At 35.9% G+C, this 22,060-nt stretch overlaps 3 protein-coding genes across 5 annotated transcripts; 2 read left to right on the plus strand and 1 right to left on the minus strand.

The window, feature by feature from the left end:
* Positions 1-664: 664 nt before the first annotated feature.
* On the minus strand, positions 665-1,447 carry LOC109237969. The gene has a single exon (XM_019404384.1). It carries the CDS (start codon positions 1,445-1,447, stop codon positions 665-667), a length of 783 nt encoding a protein of 260 aa, XP_019259929.1.
* A 1,857-nt stretch (positions 1,448-3,304) lies between these two features.
* Positions 3,305-11,775, plus strand: LOC109237975 (zinc finger AN1 and C2H2 domain-containing stress-associated protein 11-like). The gene is made up of 2 exons (XM_019404390.1): positions 3,305-3,663; positions 10,851-11,775. Exons 1-2 carry the CDS (start codon positions 3,565-3,567, stop codon positions 11,589-11,591), a joined length of 840 nt encoding a protein of 279 aa, XP_019259935.1. The 5' UTR covers positions 3,305-3,564; the 3' UTR covers positions 11,592-11,775.
* A 1,606-nt stretch (positions 11,776-13,381) lies between these two features.
* LOC109237976 lies at positions 13,382-16,367 on the plus strand. 3 transcript variants are annotated; one of them, XM_019404393.1, is made up of 4 exons: positions 13,389-13,489; positions 14,977-15,031; positions 15,822-15,931; positions 16,006-16,367. In XM_019404393.1, exons 3-4 carry the CDS (start codon positions 15,838-15,840, stop codon positions 16,140-16,142), a joined length of 231 nt encoding a protein of 76 aa, XP_019259938.1. In that variant the 5' UTR covers positions 13,389-13,489; positions 14,977-15,031; positions 15,822-15,837; the 3' UTR covers positions 16,143-16,367. The 3 variants fall into 3 exon arrangements, with proteins under 3 accessions (XP_019259936.1, XP_019259938.1, XP_019259937.1); XM_019404392.1 differs by lacking the exon at positions 14,977-15,031 and adding an exon at positions 15,185-15,237 and having other exon boundaries at positions 13,390-13,489; XM_019404391.1 differs by lacking the exon at positions 14,977-15,031 and having other exon boundaries at positions 13,382-13,489.
* The last annotated feature ends 5,693 nt before the right edge of the window (positions 16,368-22,060 follow it).

Consider the following 22,060-nt stretch of genomic DNA (forward strand, 5'->3'; position numbering starts at 1 on the left):
AAGTATTGCATAACAGCGGAGTTGACAGATGATTTGATAAATGAAAATAAAATTGAACTAAAAAGAGGGGACAAGTAGGACATTATGCAAAGTTATATCAATCCTAAGATCCAAGGAACCAGTTGATATAACCTTAACCTTATATCCACTAGTCAAAGTAATTAAGAATCATTTGTGCAATGGTTGTAAGTTGTGAAGAAGATGTTTTGTGGGGTGTCATATAGTTAGTGGCCCCTGAGTCTAATATCCAAGAACCAACACTTAGCTGAGTGGATGCACGGACATGATAACTATCAGAATTAAAAACAATGCTACTAAATAAGCTAATAAACCTGTAAAATGTGCATAACCAGTATTTTCCTTTGATGACATATCATCATGAGGACCAGAAGAGACATGTGTTTGCTGCAGGAGTTTTATGAGGTGTTGGTATTGTTCTTGAGTAATCCCATGAGCTGCATGTTCAGTAGGATGGAAATCAGAAGTTGGAGTAATGTGATTCTCAGCTTGAACACAAGAGGCAGATCTTTTAGATTTGGTGAATTTAAAATTAGGAGGAAAGCCATGTAACTTGTAGCATTTTTCAACTGTATGTTCATGCTTCTTTCAGTACTTGCATGAGATAGAATGCCCTTGCTTCTTTGTCTCAAAATTGACCCTCTGATTAAAATTCTCTAACCTCCCACAGGTGCAGAATTAGCAGAAAATGATGCAGAATCATTGGAGAAGGCCAACGAGAATGAAGAAGATGAAGACTCCATTGTTTTTCATCATGTTGTAACATGGAGTATGCTTTACTAACAGAGGGAACATGGGACGAGAGTAGAATGTTGCATTTTACTGAAGAATAGGATTCATTAAGTCCACTTAAAAATTGATAGAGTTTTAATTCTTCCAGAAACTTGGGCAAAGCTCCACAAGAACAAACAGGACCTACATATGTAGTATGTAGTTCATCCCATAGACTGCGTATTCGAGTAAAATAGGTAGCTATGTCAGAACTGCCTTGAGACATCAAGCAAATTTCTTTTTGAATATGAATGAACTTGGACCCATTGGACTGCCCAAATCTCTCATTGATGTCTAACCAGATCTCTCTAGTAGTGTCATATCCCAAAACATTGATAGCAATATCCTTGGATAATGAATTGCTGATCCAAGCGATCATCACATCATTGCGTCTCTCCCAATGAGGATAATATGGTGAGTCAACAGAAGGTCTAGCGTGTCTACCATTGATGAAGCCTAATTTGTTTTTGGTAGATAGGGAGCATGGGATGCTCTTACGCCATGACACAAAATCAGTCCCATCGAAAGGTAGAGAGACTAAGTGAGTACCAGGGCGATCAGAAGGATGTATGTAAAAAGGATGTGATGGATCTATAGTAAAAGGTGCAAACACTTCGGATGAGGTAGAGGGTATCACAGTATCACTATCAATTGCCATTTTTACAGAGTTCTATCGAAAAGTACAAATGTCGGAGCAATTTAGTAGTACGAAGCAACACAATCAAAATTCACAACAAGGTGAACCAGTATCGAACAATCGAAGCAAAGAAATCCATATCGAAGGTCGAAAATTGATGCATAATCTCAAAATTAGGGCTTGGACTTTGTCGAAGAAAAATTCATAAATCAGTTGCGAGGGTAATGCCGGACTGACAGGATGATAGGTCTGAAGCTTAATTCCCGCTCTTTTACCATGTTATGATACAGATCAACCCAGTTATGGTGGAATTTTCATGGAAGGAAAACCCTACTCTCGTATGAGAGAAGAGAAGGAACTGGAAGTTAGAGAGAGAAATATCAGGTGAAAAACAAATTAAAATGACTGTCCAACTTTATTATTCAGCATTTCTTTGTTTATATAGTTACACTTGAGATGACTATCTATGTAATGATACAATGACTATTTAAGTAATGTAACTTGGCTAAAGTATGAAATATAAAATGAATTACAAGTTGGGCTTGACTACTTGCGGCTTCAACTTAACTCTTATTGCTTCCTATAGTTCATCTTAATTGCCTTTAAACTTTTAGCATATCAGTATAAAAGTTCATTAAGTAACATTAATTATAAAAATTTTGTGATTAAATTATTCTTTATTTTTCCTCAAAATGAGTTAATAACTGTTGAGAATCCTTTTCGATAATTGTGTAAATTATTTGTTGCAGCAAGAATAAATATGAAAATAATAATTAGATGTTTTTTTTAATTATATAAATGAAATTCATTTATTTTAAATCAAATCGTTTAATTATAAGGATACTTAAAATGAATGAATCGAAGATAATAAAAGTGAAATTTGTGCTAAAAGCATAATAAAAAATGTCGTTATAAAGACAAAGAGCCCGTTTGGATTGGCTTAAAAAAAGTGGCTTTTAAACATAAGTCCTTAAAATCCCTTTTTAAGTGCTGGAGCTTGTTTTATAAATAAGCAGTTACGTGTTTGGATAAAAGTGCTGAAGCTGAAAAAAAGTTGTTGAAGTGTTTGGTAAACAGGTGCTGATAAGCACTTTTTTTTTTGTTAAAATGACCGAAATATCCTTAAAGTTATTAACATTATAATGAAGAAGATTACTATAATATTTTATTCTAAGTTGACGCATATACAAATAATTTATAATTTATAATTTAATTCACTTTCAATTTAAATTGACTGCCTAAATATAAATTATTCATTTAAATAACATGCAATAATTAATTATTTGTCAAAAAAGTGTTTTTCGTTTATAGCTTCAAATTCTGGGGTAACATATAAACTCATCGAATGATTTGATTTAGAATATAGTAACATCAATTAAAAAAAAGGAAGGATTCAACGACCAAAAAAATTATTATGGAACCAAAAAAGAAGTTAAAAGAATAATATTTACAAAATATTGAAATGGATCAAACATTGATTTATAAAACTACTGTTTGCTTCACGTTAAGAACTTCACTAAATTGACAAATTTTTGAGAATGACAGCAGCAACGGCAAGATTAAAATGGCGATTGGAACTGACACGGGGATTTAATTTGTAAGGGAAGGGTAGTTTTGGGGTTTAGAAAAAGTGAAAGGGATAATAGGGTAAATTACTTGGTCAAACATAAGAAGCTTTTAAGCTAAAAAGTAATAAGTTGGGCGTTAGCTTGTTTTGAGTATTTCAGCTTAAAAGCAATTGGCTTAAAAGCATTTTTATGGTCTATCCAAACACTCAAACAAGCCCAAAAATACTTTTTAAGCTAGTTTGATCAACTTTTAAGCCAATCCAAACACCTCAAAGAAAAAAAGAAATATATACCCTACCTAAAGACGACTTTGGAAAAACGCCAACGTTGGACTTTTTGTTTAGTCCTCTGATTCGCGTTGTCTCTTCCAGAATCTTCGAACAAACGCGGCAAATAACAAGATTTTTCTGAAGGCAACCCAATACCTATTTACCAATTTTCTCCCCCCTCAAATAAAGGGAATTAGACATCCAGTACTATAATATAAAGAGTTTCAGATTCTTGTGTTTTTTTTTTTCCTTGAAGAAATTTTATTGATAAGTTTCTCTGAACTGAGACGTGTATAATTCAATGGGGACACCAGCATTCCCAAATCTTGGAAAGCACTGTTTCGTGGATGATTGCCGGCAGATCGATTTCTTGCCTTTTACTTGCGATTGTTGTCACCAGGTTCCCTTTTTCTTCCTTTGTAATTGCAATTTATTTTGCATTTTAAGCTTTATTTATTAAGTATTTTGTATTTGATTAAAGTTGATATCTTTTTCTGTATAGGCGAGACCAGTTAGTTGAGATTAAACTTTGTTGTTATTGTGGTTACACTCAGGTTAGGTGCATTTAGTGTTTGAAGAAGTCCTTTTAGTTTGGCTATAGATTTGTAAGTTACTGTAGGGTTACTCTGAGATTTAAGAATCTAGTTTGTCTTAAAAAGACAAATTATTGATTATTGAAAAGGGACGAGCTGCGTACACACTACCTCCCCAGATCCCAACGTGCGGGAATATACTGGGTTTGTTGTCGCTGTTGAAAAGGAATGGGCTGAATAGAGTGGAATTGATTTAGAGGATTCATATAGCTGCCCCAGCTATTTTGGTGTTGAAGCATAGTGGATCCATTAATCAAAGTTAAGATCTTTTTGGTTGCAAGCTGCATTAGAAGATACTACTCTTAGAGTACGCGCGTTGCGCGTGTATCTTATATCAACAAATAAAAATTTTATAAAAATTACATAGATATTGTTATTGACAAAAGTGTCTGAATTATTAAATAAAATTTATAGAAAATCCAAATTCCTGAAATAAATGATAAATGTTAATTACATTTATCGAACTCAATAAAAGATCTCTGCTCCACAAATACCTTATTATTTGGACTTTTGTTAGGGATAGAATTAAGTTCTCCCGCCATCCTTTCTATGTAAATCCGGTGATTATCATGATAAAGAGATTGTACATGCTAATAAATGTTGTTACTTCCTTGAGCTCAATAGTGATGGGTAATATTAGCAACAACATATCGAAACTATGACAAACTAAAAAAAATTCAATGACAACACTTTTGAAAAATATTTAATTATTATTTTCTTAAAAAAGAATAGCTTATATTTTTAACATTACCAGCCTTAAATTTTTAAAATTTTAGATCCTGAGTATGATTTTCTTTAAGTTTCGTCTCTTGATATCTTGAAGTAGAACACTTCTACTATCACCTGGATTATTATTGTTTCGTGTGAATTCCTAAAATTATGAGTTATTGTGAAAATTAACTTACTCGATTTATACAGGTAATCTTACTGGGATTACATTCCTAAATATTAGGAGTTCCTATATAATTCAAATAAGAAAAAATTTAGTTAATTTCAACATCCCAAATATTAAAAATATTAATTAAACGATAATTTTGTCCAATATAAAATTTAATTTTAAATGATAACAAAGTCAATCAATTTCACGTTGAAGTTTTGAGTTTTTATAATAGTCTAGATTGATTGAAGAAGAAAAAATTAAAAGGAACGTGAAACATTATTTTCCTTTATATTTAATAGTGTTTAATTTTAGTCTCATATTATTTATCACATTATTAAAATAAATAAAATTAATTTGTATCAAATACTAAATGAAGTAAGACTGCTCTTCAAAAAATTACTCATTAATGTTAATAAATTATTTTGTTCACCGTAAATGCAATTTGAGTACCAGTAGGATTTCACTTTCCAAACGCAATGTAAAAATTACTTCAAACGAACTCTATAAATTTTGTATTAATATTTCAAATGATTGAATTTAAAAACTACTTCAAACGAACTCTATAAATTTTGTATTAATATTTCAAATGATTGAATTTAAAAACTACTTCAAACGAACTCTATAAATTTTGTATTAATATTTCAAATAATTGACTTTTTAAACTTATATTTAAGCCAAAATTTTAATAGATTATAAGTCGTAAATTTTAGGTACTTAGTTTAAATGAAGAAAGATTTAATAACCAAATTTCAATGAATTTATAGGTCCTAAATATTAGGAAAGTAATTAAATGACTATTTTATCCATTGTAAACCCTATTTTTAAGGGGTAAAAAAGGCAAACGACATTTCACTAAGGGGCTTCGTGCTTTTAATATAGTATTGATTTGCTGTTTTTGGTTTGTGTGCGTACCTTTTTCTTTTTGGGGGTTTGAGAGCATAAAAGTTTGATCTTGATGATACTACAACAACCAGTGGCGGAGGCAGGATATTTGCGAAGGGGGTTCAAAAAATTTAAAAGTCAAATACACAATGAAGCTAGCCAACCAAAACCAAAAAAAAAAAAAATATAGATGCTAACAGATTTTATTAATAGAAAGAGAAGTTCTCAACACAAAGATAGTGTTAAGATAAACATATCATAGTAACAAGACTTTCAAAAGAGAAAATACAAAAAACAAGTCTTGTGTTAGTTACAAGGACCTAATGACTAATGAGATCAACAAAAAACAACTAAGTACATTATTACAACTGCACTCGACGAGGTTTCATATCTTGAAATGTTTTAATAATAGCATCATTAGAAATACTATCAAACACAATTTTTTCTACATAAGGCACCAAACAACCGCTAAAGAATTCATCATTCATTCGACTTCGTAAGTCATTCTTGATAACTTCATCGCCGAAAAAGCTCTTTCAACGGATGCAGTAGCAACGGGCAGAAGCAAAGCAAGTTTCACTAAGCGAAATACAAGAGGATAATTTGAATGCTTCTTTGTCTGAACTAATCTTTTTGAAAGATCACAAAGCCCATGTAGATCGGAGAATCTTTCATCAANATTCGTTTTATTTTCCTAATTTCACGAAAGGAAGAACTCACTCTTGTTGATAAAGGCTTCTTGATTCGTAATCAGGAATATAGGTAAAAAAAAGAGTTATCCTCAACTTTAGTTTTGATTCTTTCCACAATTAGATCTTCTATCACCAAAGAAAGCGCCATTATTATCTTATTTACTTTGATTCCGACAAACTAACTACTTTTTTGCTACAAACACAAATAAAATAATTGAACTTAGTGCTCTACTTGATTTTGCTTGACTTTTGATTCAAAGGAAAAAAGGCGTGGAGCTTAAATAACTCACTCAGAACGCTTTTTAAAAGATTACGTGGTACAATTAGGTCGAATAAACCCTTCTGGAATAAGTATTCAGCTGCTTGTGAACCTTCGGGTACTGTTTTATTCAATGTTTGTTCAATTACTCTTTTACCTGCAAATGCAATGTAGGCATTGGGTTCGGCAATAATGATATCCCCCAACATACCAAAACTAGCTGTCACTCCACCAGTTGTCGGAGATGTAAGGATTGATACATAAAATAACTTTTTATTTAATTGATAATCATATAAAGCAAATCAAATTCATTAGAAGATGGTACTTCTAAATGGTTGATATTCTCCAACTGGATAGGTTGAGTATGAGAAGCCAAATTTTGTTTTGGTGCTTTGGTAAAATACCTCTTCACTGAATTTTGAGACTGAATTACAAAGTAGGAATGTAGTTAGAACAAAATTACCTAACCATTTTATCAAACAGCAAGTGTGCATTACTGTTAAAACAAAATTACAGAAGGAAAGTGTTATAAATCATAAGTAATAACTTATAACTTATCTGCTGGTTGCCATACGGATTTCTAAGCTATTTAATTTTAGTTTCCCGTTTCAATCCAGTACTGAATCTAGAAAGACAGAAAGGTCATTTACATTTTAAGTTCACCATACACTAAAACCAAAAAAAAAAGTTCACCATACACTCTTTCTTTAATCTTCTTTTATCTTGTTTGAATATGTCAAAAAGACAGAGAGGTCGGCGACAGAACAAGATTCAATAACCTAAATTTAAGAATCAACAATAAAACATTAATAAAATTCTGAAAAAGTTAGAAAGAACAAGGAATTTACCTTGGATGCCAATGTCATGATAGATGAAACACCGGCGACAGGGCGGCGACTGGCGAGGCATGGAGAGAATTGAGACGCGACTGGTGAGGCAGAAAGATCGAAGAAACAGAGAGCGGGTGGCACCAACGAAGAGAGAGAGAGATTTAGGGATCTTTTAACCCAAAATCCCTAAATTAAAAAAGAGAAGCAGTCACGTTTTTGGGGGAAATGGTATTAAAAGAGACGACGATAAACGACGTCGTTTAAAATTAAAAAAAAGAAGGGTCTGAAGTGAAGAGAATTAGATTGTGACAGACGGGAATTGAACCTGCGACCTGCTACAAAATCTGAACCCCCTTAACCACTAAGCCAAGCTTTTGGCTTGTGTCAAGGGGGTTCAACATATTATATCTATATGAAAAAATTAAAAATTACCCTATATAAACAGTGTAATTTTCCGACGAAGGGGGTTTGGATGAACACCCTTGCGCCCCCCTAGATCCGCCCCTGTCCAACATGGTTAGCCAACATTGTGCCAGTGCCGAAGAAGGATGGGAAGGTTAGAGTCTGGCTCGACTACCGGAATCTCAACCAGGCCAGTCCAAAAGACGACTTCCCCTTGCCGAACATACACATCCTGATTGACAATTGCGCCAAGCACGAGTTGTAATCATTTGTAGATTGTTTTGCTGGGTATCATCAGATCTTGATGGATGAAGAAGATGTTGAGAAAATGGCTTTCATCACGCCATGGGGCATATACTGCTACAAAATGATGTCGTTCGGGTTAAAGAATGCAGGGCCACCTACATGAGGGCCATGACCACCATTTTCCATGATATGATACACAAAGAGATCGAAGTATATGTAGACGACGTCATCATCAAGTCCAAGAAAGCCGCTGATCACATGGAAGATTTGAGGAAATTCTTCAATAGACTGAGAAGGTACAACTTGAAGCTGAATCCCGCGAAGTGTGCATTTGGGGTTCCTGCCGGAAAACTACTTGGGTTCATTGTGAGTCGCCGGAATAGAACTGGATCCATCAAAGATCAAAGCTATTCAAGAATTGCCACCGCCAAAGAATAAGAAAGAAGTAATGAGTTTCTTGGGGAGACTTAGCTACATCAGCCGGTTTATAGCACAATCTACCGTTATCTGTGAGCCGATCTTCAAGATGTTGAAAAAGGACGCCGCTACCAAATGGACCGATGATTGCCAAAAGGCCTTCGACAGAATCAAGGAATACTTGTCAACACCGCTAGTTTTGGTCCCGCCCGAGCCGGGTAGACCCTTATTACTCTACCTTNAGTTCACCATACACTCTTTCTTTAATCTTCTTTTATCTTGTTTGAATATGTCAAAAAGACAGAGAGGTCGGCGACAGAACAAGATTCAATAACCTAAATTTAAGAATCAACAATAAAACATTAATAAAATTCTGAAAAAGTTAGAAAGAACAAGGAATTTACCTGGGATGCCAATGTCATGATAGATGAAACGCCGGCGACAGGGCGGCGACTGGCGAGGCAATGGAGAGAATTGAGACGCGACTGGTGAGGCAGAAAGATCGAAGAAACAGAGAGCGGGTGGCACCAACGAAGAGAGAGAGAGAGTTTAGGGATCTTTTAACCCAAAATCCCTAATTAAAAAAGAGAAGCAGTCACGTTTTTGGGGGAAATGGTATTAAAAGAGACGACGATAAACAACGTCGTTTAAAATAAAAAAAAAAGGGGTCTGAAGTGAAAAGAATTAGATTGTGACAGATGGGAATTGAACCTGCGACCTGCTACAAAATCTGAACCCCCTTAACCACTAAGCCAAGCTTTTGGCTTGTGTTAAGGGGGTTCAACATATTATATCTATACGAAAAAATTAAAAATTACCCTATATAAACAGTGTAATTTTCCGACGAAGGGGGTTCGGATGAACACCCTTGCGCCCCCTAGATCCGCCCTTGACAACAACAACAACAGACTCAGTATATTTCCAATAGGTGGGGTCTGGGGAGGGTAGTGTGTATGCAGTAAGTTTGATCTTGATGATGTATATGAAAATTCAGCAAGTGGGAAAAAAATGACCTTGAGTGGAATGAAAATGGCCAAATTTGCTTACTTCCGCTCTAGCACTAAAGGAGCAGCAACAAGTCTGCTACCCTTTAGCAATAATGGATGCTCTGGTGGATTATATGTTTAGCATTCTATAGTGGGAGATAGAAGTAGAAAAAGATAAACAATATTTGTGATGAAAAAATGACATTGAAATTTTATCAGCAATTATCACTTTGCAATTTGACAAAGTAGTTCTCGTCTGAAGACAAGCTTGCGATTGTCAATTCTTTGTATAATACAATATGCTATAAAATTTTGAATAATGGAGACTTTCGGCTGTTTTTTTCTCTTTCTGACAAGGCAGTGTGAATCTTATTAATAATAACGTCTTGAGGATTTTTGATTGTCCAAAAGCTGGGTGGTCCGTCAACAAAACCTTTTTTAATCAGTAAAGGAATCCAACAAAGTTAAGAATTTGATGTACATCAATTATATGGTCTTAAGTATCTTAGTTCAGGTTCCTTTGAATTATTAGTAAGTAGCTTTCTTTGAGTAAGACTTGCTGTCATCTGAAGGTGTGAAAATAAACAAAATGTGTTTTAGAGGTAGAGCTCCCTGGTACCTTTATCAACATGAATGTGATATGACAATCTTTCTCTGTGCTCTATTCTCATCTTTGCATTTGCTGTGCATATTTGTATAAAATTTGAGCCCTTTCCCTCTGTGACCCTTTGGGTGTTGCATTAGTATAGGAAGATTTTCATTTTGTTATAATATTGGACTGAATAAGCTTGAATAGAACGATGTGGATAGTGGGGAATGGGATTCATACGGCTGACCGCAACTTGCTTGGGATAGAGGCTTAGTTGTTATTGTATTAGTATAGGACGAAACTTCTGCGTAGAGTTTGTTTTGTGGGTGGCTGTAGATAAAGTAGTTTAAAGTTATCAGGAACTAATAACTGTAAGTTGACCAAACTCAAAATGATGGATTTCTTTTCTTATATATGGCTGTTTCCACATTGCTAAAGTGTGCGAATCTTTCCTGCTCTCAATCTGTCGTTTTATCTAGTTTTTTACTTTCTTTTTTTTGGTTTGCATTTATGATTGTCTGTAAAGCAGAACAAAAAACATATGTAGAAGTGCTGGAGGGATCATATGTTTCCTCGTCCTCCTTGGCGTTCGTGTACATTCGCCTTTAGGTTTCATTCACTTGGTCTTACACAGTTCATGGTTGATCACGTTTTGTTTGCTTTTCTTTGTTTTCTTAGTTAAGCCGGAGATATATGACTTCAAATTACCATATTTTGATCCTTGAATATCCTTTTTGTACTCTCTGTTGCTTTCTTTAATAGTCTTCGTAACACCTAGAAGATGCTTAATGTGGGTTATAAAACTTTGCAGGTGTTTTGTCTAGATCATCGGAGCTATAATAGACACCACTGTCCAAAAGCAAACAAGAATGATGTTACTGTGGTCGTTTGCCCACTCTGTGCAAAAGGAGTTCGCCTTATTCCTGATGAAGACCCGAATATAACTTGGGAATCACATGTAAATACCGAGTGTGATCCATCAAACTACGAAAAAGCCACAAAGAAAAGAAAATGTCCGGTACCTGGCTGCAGAGAGATCTTGACTTTCTCAAACACAATCAAATGTCGAGAGTGTACTGTCGATCATTGTTTGAAGCATCGGTTTGGACCTGATCACAAGTGTCCTGGACGTAAGAAACCAGAAGCAGCATTCTCGTTTATGAACTTTCGAACTGGCAGTAGAAAAGACAAGCCCAAGAAAGCTCCGGCCACTTCATCCTCAAGTTGGGCTACAAACCTCTTCAAGGCAGCTGAAGCTGGAATGTCAAAATTGAGCAGCGAATTTAGTCAGATGCCGCAGATGGGAAAGGAAGGAATCAGTGGCACAAACCGTAGTGGGAGTGGTAGCGGCCAAGTTGAGCGATTCCCGCAATGCTCACTAAAATTTTCTTCAGTTGCAGCTCTCATAAGTCATGTGCAGAAAGTCCATGAAAAGAATGGTGTCATGAACTTGACGGTTGATGTCTGCCCGAGATGTAGTAAAGGTTTTCGCGATCCTGTATCCCTTGTGGAACACGTTGAAAGGGAACATAGAGGAACTTCAAAGGCATAGGGAAGGTTAATGTAAAGAAAGAAATTACAGCCTTTCTTATTGTGATTATTAATTAAAAACAGTAGTCAGCACATTTGAGAATTGTACTGTTGCATTGTTCTTTCAAGTGTTAATGTATGTATTTAGGAATCTTTTTGTGGGAACTCCACCAAGGTAATATAATTTTACACCTCCAAATGCAAAACTCATGAGTATTAATTTCGATCCGTTTCTCTTGAAAAGGAACAGCTTGTAATCTCTATTCATGTTTCATACTAAAATGTTTACCAGGGCTTAAATTTTACCTTATCAAAGAAAAGAAAGTATGTTGACCAAGAGGTCATATACTCTCTTGAGTAAATGATGTATTTATTTCGGACACGTACAAAGGAGAAGCCTAGATGCTCCGGTAAGGAGGTGTGAGCGGCTGGCGCTGGAGGGCACGAGAAGAGGTAGAGGACGACCTAAGAAGTATTGGGGAGAGGTGATCAGGAAGGACATGGCGAGGCTTCAGATATCCGAGGACATGGCCCTTGATAGGAAGTTGTGGAGGTCGAGTATTAGAGTTGTAGGTTAGGAGGTAGTTGAGTCTTTCCTTACTTCGTACCTTTGTGAGGCTAGTCTGGTAGAATATTTGTCGAAGTCAGTGGCAATGTTGCATCTTACTACTCTTTCGTTTTCCATAGTGTCGGGTCTATGTTTTGTCTATTGCTTTTGCTTTGCATCTACTTTACCATTTTCATGATGTTATTTTTCTTATGATTTCTATTGGTGGTACTGATATTCTCTTTTTGTCATCTTGAGCCGAGGGTCTTTCGGAAATAGCCTCTCTAATCCCTCGGGGTAGGGGTAAGGTCTGCGTACACACTACTCTCTCCAGATTCCATTAGTGGAATTTTATTGAGTCGTAGTAGTTGTTGATTTATATTATAGACGTTGACAACATAATGCTCTTTTTACACCATTTGTGTAATTTAACATGTCATACTAGGTGAGCATTTAGAACATAGACTCCCCTATTTCAATTGGCAGAAAGAAAGTCAAACAAGAATTAGTACAACCTAGATTTTCTAACAAACTCAACTTCTCACTCAGTTTTCCTTTTATTTTGCCTGTGTTATTCTTTTTTTTTTTTCCTCCTCCATTTCCAATCTTTTTTGCCAAAATTCACTAGAAACTAACATGTTTGTTATAGACCCTGAAAGGATGACATTCAAATACCAGTCCGTCAAATTCCATATGATCATATTTGATTGAGCATAAAGTTCTAAAATATATTATATTAGAGATAGTAAAATACAGTGTTAATGTAATGGGGCTAAAAATTAGTTTTATAAAGAGAACATTATCTCAGAATTTAGAATTTTAATAGTTTAATGAACATGAATCCTTGTAAATCTTAAAAGTTGTACAAAAACTGTTATGCATCAAAAATTTTATGTCTACAGAAAAAGAGTACCATATGAATTGAGATAAGTTTGACTCTCGATATTCCAATTGCATCAAATAAATTGAACGAAAGTAATAAACTTTATAATATCGGCATATCTATTGATTATACCAAACACTAGAAATAGATAAAAAAAAATAGAAAAATACATATCTAAAGTTTCGATATAAATCTTTTCTTTTTCACGATGTTCGTTAAATCTAACAATCAAAATATGTAAAATATTCGACAAAGGAAGAAAAAAAAAGAGCACTTTATAAGACTATAAAATTGCTCAACAATATTATTTAAATGATTACTTTAAACTTATCCTAACATAGAGATTATTTGTGTCATTTTAAGTGCGCAGACAACAGTCAAACGGCGTCGTTATTTAGCACTACCCCTTTAGAATTTCTAGAGCTTTCCAGCAAAGAACATTTCATTACCGTATCCTCGATTCCACCTCTCTGCTCAGCAGCTCATCGTGGTAAGCTCCCACTTCCTTCCTCTGTTTTTTTCTTTAAGTTTGGTTCTTGCTCTATGTATATCTGAGAAAGAGAAATGACTAAAATTTTACGGAATTAACCTTGGTGTGACTGTACAGACAGACGGATTTAGGCTTTCAAATTTAAATCAGTTGGTGCCAGCTTAGTTAAATATATTTACTTTTTTTGAAAAATTAACTGTGTTTATATACTTCCTGTGTCCCAATTTATGTGCCGCATTTTTCGTTTTAGTAGGTGTAACGGCCATGAATTCCAAAATAAATTTTCAAATTTGGAATTTCACTAAAATTTGAATTGAAGATGAAGTTGTGTTTGGTTATAATTTTTGCAACATATTTGAATGTCTTTTTTTCCAAAACCATGAAATATGATTTATACCCCATAACTTGTAAAAAATATCAAAACCGTCCCAAGTTAATTATACTACTTGAAATAAACAATCAAACATGCTATTGTTTAGCAACATGGTAGTCGTCGCAAGAAAAGGGTTCATTATTCGTTGCAGTAGCTTCATCTGATAGTCGAGGGGAAACACGTGGGTAGTTGTAGGTTAATAATTGATGAGGTCATTTTATAAATTTTAAAAGTATAGGGTAAATTTGTAAAAATAAAAACTAGTGAAAATGCATTTTCAACCGGTAAGAATCAGTTTTTCAAATTTGAAAATGCATTTTCAAGTGAAATTGGAAAAATTGGTAAGATATGGATAACCAAACATTGTTTTCAAAATTTTTGTTTTTGGAAAAAAGCAAAAATTTTGTATGTCCAAACGGGCTCTTAGTTTGTTCGGAAAAGAATGACTATCTTTCTATATTTGGAAATAACTTAACCTTAAACTTCCTGTTTTGGCCTTAATGAAATAATTTATAATTACACAAAATGTTCATTGCATGTTTTAGGTTACAAGTTTTAAAAGTACTTTTTTTTTCTTAAAGTCCGTCAAACAACATTACATAAAATGGGATGGAGGGAGTAGTTTGAGTTGATGGTTGTGGGTGCGGCAGCAAGCCCATTGCCTACGTGTAAATGGGGATTGGGGAGAGTAAATAGTTTGCTTAGATCTTTGTAAATGTGTGCTTAAATTGCTAAAGCTCCTTGTATTATAGTTGGAAAGAAGCTTTATTGTTGTATGTTGGATTTGTTAAAGTTCACTCAGTTCTGTATATTATCACATTTTGAAAAATATGTTCTGGGCTTTTGGGAAATATTTCTAATTGTCTTGCTTACAGAAGCTTAATATAGATTGGAAATATAGATCTAGAAGCTATTTTCTTCATTGAGTAAATATTGATTTGGTTGGACAACGTATATGTCCCACTTTTCTGTTTTGAACAACAGCCTTTGAACTAAAAAAGAGGAAAAACAGAAGTTTTTGCAATAAAATTTGACACTGTTTAGTTGATAGTATGAGGTGTATCCTTTATGAATAAGCACTGAATCCTAGAGTTGTTATGCCATTTGAATATAGAAATCGAAAAAGAACGTGAAAGCTCTTGGTCTTGATGTGAAGTGTACATTCTTAAGTAAGTTTTCTGCTACCTGATATAGGAATTTCTTTTTGTTACTTTTGTTCTCCTACGGTCAACCACAAATGTATTGTACGTGGACGAGTTAACTGTCTGGAATGAGCATCATTCTTTGTTCTGATAGCAAAACTTACACTTTGTTTGTTGCAGTGGAAAGTAGGGGTATTAGGAGGGGACAACGGCTATTTCCCTTACTTGGTTAGGTAAGATATCAGGGGTACGCACGCCTTCATTAATTTAGGCGGAAAAGAGGAAATACATGTCTCTTACTTCCCTGTCAGTTGTACCAAACACATGACGGGAAGCATGTATCTTTTCGGGAGAAGTAGAAACAACAGTTTTACCAGCCCCTAACGTTCGGTTCTCTTTTCTTGATCCAAACAATGTATTAAACTGAAACTAAAAATAAAGTTTTTAGGTCATATATACAGATATAACTACTCATTAGTGTTCTGTCTGAATTTGTGGTATTTCATATGGTAGGTCGCCGATCGTACTGAGCTCCTCAAAATTATTCATGTGTTCCTTGCAATAAACTTTAACATAAATGTTTCACCACATTATGAAGCTCATGATATTATGATCTTATGATTTTAACTCTTTAAATCTAATATGGCGACAGTGTTTTATTACCATGCTACTGTTAATAGTTCTTTTGCTGCACTAAAATCAGCTGGATAACGTCAAGAGTTCTATTTGCTTTTGAAGTGGAGCGCCAAGGGCTCAGGCCTTTCCTTTCCTAAAGCGCTCAAATTTCTGTCTTACCGGGTTTTGGGTTATCTTTCAGTTGTTGGAGTTCAACAATGGCAACAAAGTACATCATTGGTTCAGTTTTGGGATCATTTGCAATTGCATATGTTTGTGACGTCGCTATTGCAGACAAGAAGCTGTTTGGAGGCAAGTACGGACTATTCTTTTACTTTGATTTTGACTTTGGTCGTGCTAACAGACATTCATGTCATTTCATACAGGTACTACTCCACATACTGTTGCAAACAACGAATGGTGGAAAGAGACGGACAAAAAATTCCAGGCATGGCCTCGCACTGCTGGTCCGCCAGTGGTTATGAATCCCATCAGCCGCCAAAATTACATTGTCAAGTCTTGACGGATGATATTCGCTCCCGTGCTGGATTAAGTTGCTTGGTCTAAGTTTCCTTTCAAGCAAAGTTGTGTGATAGTTCGATTGTAATAAATGTTTCTTCAGTTTGTGCACCTATGTGTACTATCTTGTATCAGTTGAATCAACTATGAAGGATACATGATCAAATGGATAAGATTAGCTACTTATGTCTTGACTTATATATATGTTGATTCTCTGCTTTGTGTGTAACTTTGTTTCAGGCTAAACTAATAATATATATATAAAAGGTGCATACAATAGACCCTTGTGGTCGGACCTTTTGAGTTTAGTGTACCGGGCTGCCCTTTTTTAAAAGGTGCATACCCCTGGTGTTATAGTTATCTTGCTTGACAGTGATCCCAAGTTTTTTATAGCAGCAATGCTCTTCTTCTATTTTTATTAATGCCTCTATGGGTTATGATCACATAAAACAAATTATGTTTACACCATATTTTGTCTATAGGACTACAAACAATGTAAAATTCAAAGATCGGAATTTGTCAGTTTGTGATTTCCAATTGATATATTTGTATCCGGGTAAAGGTCTATGCCTAACCTCCTACCACAATAGTGGCTTTTGATTAAATAAAATTGACGTAATTGTATACTTTCTTTCGTCGACTATGATTCCCTACTATTGTTTGAGCAAAAAGGGAAATATTATCAGTTAATTAGTAGGAAAGAGTCCAGAAGATTAGAGCAACAGATTGATACGCTACTATTATGTGTTTTTGTCAATCGGATGTCCTCTAAGGGTCAACAAAATTTTGGACCATTTACTGATTTGTTTGTCATCTTTGTGCATTATAGTGGCGAAGCTAAAATTTTTGCAAAGGCTGTTCAATATTTAATATATATATGTTGACGATCAAAATCCCCATATTGATTCAAAGGAAGATGAAGAAACGAGAAAGAAGAAGATGAAGGAATAGAATGAGAATTTCGGAGTCTCCAAGGAAGAGAATGAGTTTATGTCTGAAGGAGATCTGATGATATCTATTTTAAAGGTTGACACGTGTCAAGATCAGAAGCCTTTAATTCTAAATTCTCAATTCCATATGAGACGTTGTCTTATTAAGAGAAGAATGAATCACAGCCATTCATTTAAAATGACACACATTTCAGATGAAAGTTTCACACGTGAATAGCACATGGATATAGTACATTGTAAAGGAATATTTCTGTTAGTTAGTTTTGCAAATACCAATAGGATTTAGTACAAGTGTATAGGAATATTTATTTACATTCTTTTGTATCTATACATAGATTTGTATAAAAAGACCAAGTTGTGAATAAGAAAATATAGAGAAAATTTCTCAATTTCAGTCTCTTTTCTTTCATGGTATCAGAGCAGATTTAAGCTCGATCCATTCACAAATCATCTCAAGTTTCTATCTGATTTCTTCTCCCTTATCCATTTCTGGATTCAACCATGACTGGTACTGAAGCAACAACTGCCATCACAGCATCTGGATCCACAACTAGTGCAGTCAATAATGACTCCAATCATCCCTATCATTTGCACTCTTCTGATACTCCAGGTATGGGGCTTGTGAGTTCACCATTTGATGGAAGAGGATTTCCAGGATGGAAGAGGTCTGTCCTCATTGCAATCTCAGCCAAGAACAAACTTGGATTCATCAACGGATCTGTTGCTGAACCAGCAATGGATGATAAAGAATATCCATTGTGGAGTAGGTGCAATGACATGGTCACCTCTTGGTTGCTGAATTCTTTGACCAAAGAGATAGGTGACAACGTCATCTATTCAAGGACTGCTAAGGACCTTTGGAACAACCTGGAACACAGGTTTGGGCAGTCTAGTGGAGCAAAACTATACCATCTGCAGAAGGAAATTTCAAAAACATGTCAGGAAAACAGCAGCATATCAAGTTATTTCACCACACTTAAGAGACTATGGGATGAGCTGGATTCACTTAATTCACACTTAGGGTGTAACTGTGCATGTGTTTGTGATGGTAAGAAGAAGATGGCCAAGTTCATGGAAGACCAAAGAGTCATTCAATTCCTAATGGGACTAAATGATGCTTATGCATAAGCAAGGGGAAACATTCTCATGCTCAGCCCTATGCCTAGCATGGATCAGTGTTACTCTCTCATTTTACAAGATGAGAGCCAAAGGAAAATCTATATGAGTCCACAATACCCCAATGATGGGACTCCATTCATGGTAGGATCACAAAACAAATTTTCATAGAAAACCAACCTAGTGCAAAGAGGGTGGAATACTCAACAAAAATCAGGAAACACACAACACAAGTCTAAGCCAAAGAAGTCAAAGTATAATCCTAATGTTACTTGCAGTCATTGCTCAAAGATAGGACATGTAAGGGCTGATTGCTACAGACTTGTAGGGTTTCCTGATGAATTCCAATTTACCAAGGGTGGAAATTTTCAAGGAACAACAGTCAAAACAAATGCTGTAGTGACAGATCAGCAGACCGATGGAAAGTGTTCTGAGGACAATGAAGGAAGCCAAAACAGTCAGCCACAATTTTTCAGTAAGGAACAGGTCTCTGAGCTAGTAAACATAATCAGGTAGGTGCAGATTGGAAATACAGCAAATGCAAGCTCAGAAATTAGTGCCAATGCTGTTGCTGGTACTATACTCAAATATTCAGGACCACGTCTTGCTGTTTTTAATACTAAAACCTGGATAATTGATTCTGGTGCCTTAGAACATATGTGTTTTGATTCCAAATCTTTCTAAATCTATCACCCTTACCTGTGCCTTTACATATTAGTTTGCCTAATTCCTTTCAACTGTTTGTCACACACATGGGGCAGGTTTGCATTCAACCTAATATGATTCTGGAAAGAGTACTTTATGTTCCATCTTTTAAGTATAACTTGTTATCTGTTCATAAGTTATGCTCTCAATTCAAATGTATCATCAACTTCACTTCTAGTGAATGTCTATTGCAGGTCCTTTTAATGAGGAGGGGACAAGTTTTTGGTGAAGTAAGAGATGGATTATATCTACTCTATCCTAGAACTACAGAGTCTAGAATTCTATTTAGTAAAGATGTAGTTTCCATTCCAAAAGGAAGTAATTCCAGTTTAGTACCTAGTAAAGTTCTCTTTTCAATTCCAGTTCTAGCTAATGCTGTTCCTAATGTAACCCAATGGCATGTAAGGTTGGGCATTTGCCCTTTTCAGTAATGAAGAAGCTCAGTTTATTCATTTTCCTTCAAATTTTCATAATGTGTGTGACATTTGTGCTAAAGCAAGGCAAACTAGGCTTCCTTTTCCCATTAGCCAAGTCAGAACATCATCTCCATTTGACCTTATTCATATAGATACTTGGGGTCCTTTCAAGACTCCTAAATACAATGGGTACAACTATTTTTTGACTATAGTTGATGATTTTAGTAGGGCTACCTGGACTTTTCTGTTAACAACCAAAAGTAATGCTTTTCCAACTTTGAAGTCTTTCTTTTCTATGGTTGAAAGGCAGTTTAGCAAGAAGGTAAAAAGGGTGAGGTCTGATAATGCCTGGGAGTTGGGAAAGGGAACATAAGAATTCCAATTCTTTCAAGAACAAGGGATTCTTCATGAAACCTCTTGTGTGGCTACACCCCAACAGAATGTTGTAGTTGAGACGAAACATAGACACCTTTTGGAAATTGCCAGGGGACTAATGTTCCAATCCGAAGTTCCTATTCAATAATGGGGAGAATGTGTATTGACTGCATCATTTTTGATAAACAGGTTTCCTTCCAAGGTATTGAAAGGGAAAACACCATATGAAGTTCTGTTTGGGAAAGCACCTACTTATGAGATTCTAAGGGGTTTTGGATGTTTGTGCTATGTGTCAACTCTGTCTCAACATAGAAGTAAATTTGATCCTAGAGCTAAGTATTGTGTGTTCCTAGGATATGCTCAAGGTCAAAAAGGATACAAGGTACTCGACATGGATACAACAAGGGTATTTGTATCCAGGGACATCATGTTTCATGAAGAAGTTTTTCCCTTTCATTTAGCTCACTCATCCACCTACTATCCACATTGTTCTACCTTCTCCACATATCCTAGTGCTGAAAGTCCTGTACATCAGCAACAACCTGTACTCTCACCACATTCATCTCCCTCAAGGATTCCTTCAACACCTACTGGTCATAACCCTCTTTCTCTTAGAGCCACACACCTTTCACCTCACACTACATCTGATCTTACACCACTCCTAGATGAATCATTCACTCCTCCCTTTTCACCTATTCACCCAGCATCCAGATATGTCATTCCCACACCTCCACCACCTGTCAGAAAGTCTGACAGAATTTCTCAGGCACCTAGCTATTTAAAAAACTATGTGTGCAATGCCATCATTCTCACTAATCTCACAGATTCCTGCTTCACTCAGCCAGCCATTCCTAATGTTTTCTCTTTCGGGACTCTATCTGCTACAAATAAACACCTAGTTCAATCCCTATCCACTATCTCTGAACCTAGAAGCTATGCACAAGCTTGCAATCACCCAGGGTGGAAGGCTGCCATGGATGCAGAAATTTCAGCCTTACAGCTGAATCACACCTGGGATGTGGTGGATTTGCCTCCAGGAAAGAAAGCTCTACCTTGTAAGTGGGTATACAAGGTAAAACACCATTCAGATGGAAATGTGGAGAGATTAAAGCCTAGACTAGTAGTGAGGGGGGACATTCAAAGGGAAGGAATTGACTATTTTGAAACCTTTTCACCAGTGGTCAAAATGACCACCATAAGGTGTCTTTTAGCTGTGGCTGTGAAGAAATGTTGGGAAGTGTCACATCTTGATGTGAATAATGCATTCCTCCATGGGGGATTGCAAGAAGAAGTCTATATGAAGTTCCCAGCAGGTGTTGCTCCACCCCAAACTAATCAAGTTTGTCTCTTGAAAAAGTCTCTTTATGGGTTGAAATAGGCATCTAGACAGTGGTATGCCAGACTTGCAGGAGCTTTGAGTTTTAAAGGGTATTCTAGTTCTCTAAATGATTACTCTCTCTTTTACAAACGCAATGGTACTCTTGTGTCTATACTAGCAGTTTATGTGGATGATATCCTACTAACAGGGGATGATGCCACAGAAATTCAACATATTACTGGTTTTCTCAATTCAGAATTCAAAGTGAAACATTTGGGTGCTATTCATTATTTTCTAGGGATGGAAATACTCAGGGAAAAACAGGGTTTCATTATCAGCCAAAGGAAATTTACCTTAGAGCTGCTGCAGGAATTCAATTCTCCAGGAGGCAAGGTTTCTTCGCCTCTTGACCCTTCCATCAAGCTTCAGGCGAATTCAGGGACACCAATGGATGACCCAAGTATGTATCGTCACCTCTTTGGTAAACTCAACTATTTGACGAACACTAGGCCTGACCTCTCCTTTGCTGTTCTCTCTCTGAGTCAATACATGCACAAGCCTTGTTGTTCCCGTTTTTCTGCTGCTCAACGAGTCTTGAGATATCTGCGCACAGATCCTTCCCAGGGAATTCTTCTATCTTCTTCTCCCTCTTTTGATTTACTGGCATTTTGCGATGCTGATTGGGCAGCGTGTCGTGATTCTTGACGGTCATTCAGTGGGTTCTTTATTACGCTTGGAGGTGCACCTATTTCCTAGAAATCCAAGAAACAGGCTTCAGTTTCCTTGTCATCTGCCGAGGCTGAATACCGGTTGATGCGTCGAGTCACTGCTGAAATCACTTGGCTTGTTCGACTTTTGGGAGATCTCACAGTACAGCCTACCTTACCAGTCCCTATTCATTCCGATAGCCAGACAACGATACACATCGCTCGGAACCCTGTCTTTCATGAGCGAACGAAGCATGTGGACCTTGACTGCCACTTTGTCCGTCAACAATTCCTCTCTGGTTTAATTTCCCTATCTTTTGTTCCATCCGACTGTC

The sequence above is a fragment of the Nicotiana attenuata genome, unplaced genomic scaffold, assembly GCF_001879085.1.
Source record: "Nicotiana attenuata strain UT unplaced genomic scaffold, NIATTr2, whole genome shotgun sequence".
Lineage (NCBI taxonomy): Eukaryota > Viridiplantae > Streptophyta > Magnoliopsida > Solanales > Solanaceae > Nicotiana > Nicotiana attenuata.

What these genes read in the sequence shown, in the direction of transcription:
- LOC109237976 (XM_019404391.1), top strand. Translation starts at nt 15,838, where the DNA reads ATGGCAACAAAGTACATCATTGGTTCAGTTTTGGGATCATTTGCAATT. An exon ending in AGACAAGAAGCTGTTTGGAG is followed by an intron (nt 15,932 to 16,005) that starts GCAAGTACGGAC and finishes CATTTCATACAG; the next exon opens with GTACTACTCCACATACTGTT.
- LOC109237969 (XM_019404384.1), bottom strand. Translation starts at nt 1,447, where the DNA reads ATGGCAATTGATAGTGATACTGTGATACCCTCTACCTCATCCGAAGTG.
- LOC109237975 (XM_019404390.1), top strand. Translation starts at nt 3,565, where the DNA reads ATGGGGACACCAGCATTCCCAAATCTTGGAAAGCACTGTTTCGTGGAT. An exon ending in CTTGCGATTGTTGTCACCAG is followed by an intron (nt 3,664 to 10,850) that starts GTTCCCTTTTTC and finishes AAAACTTTGCAG; the next exon opens with GTGTTTTGTCTAGATCATCG.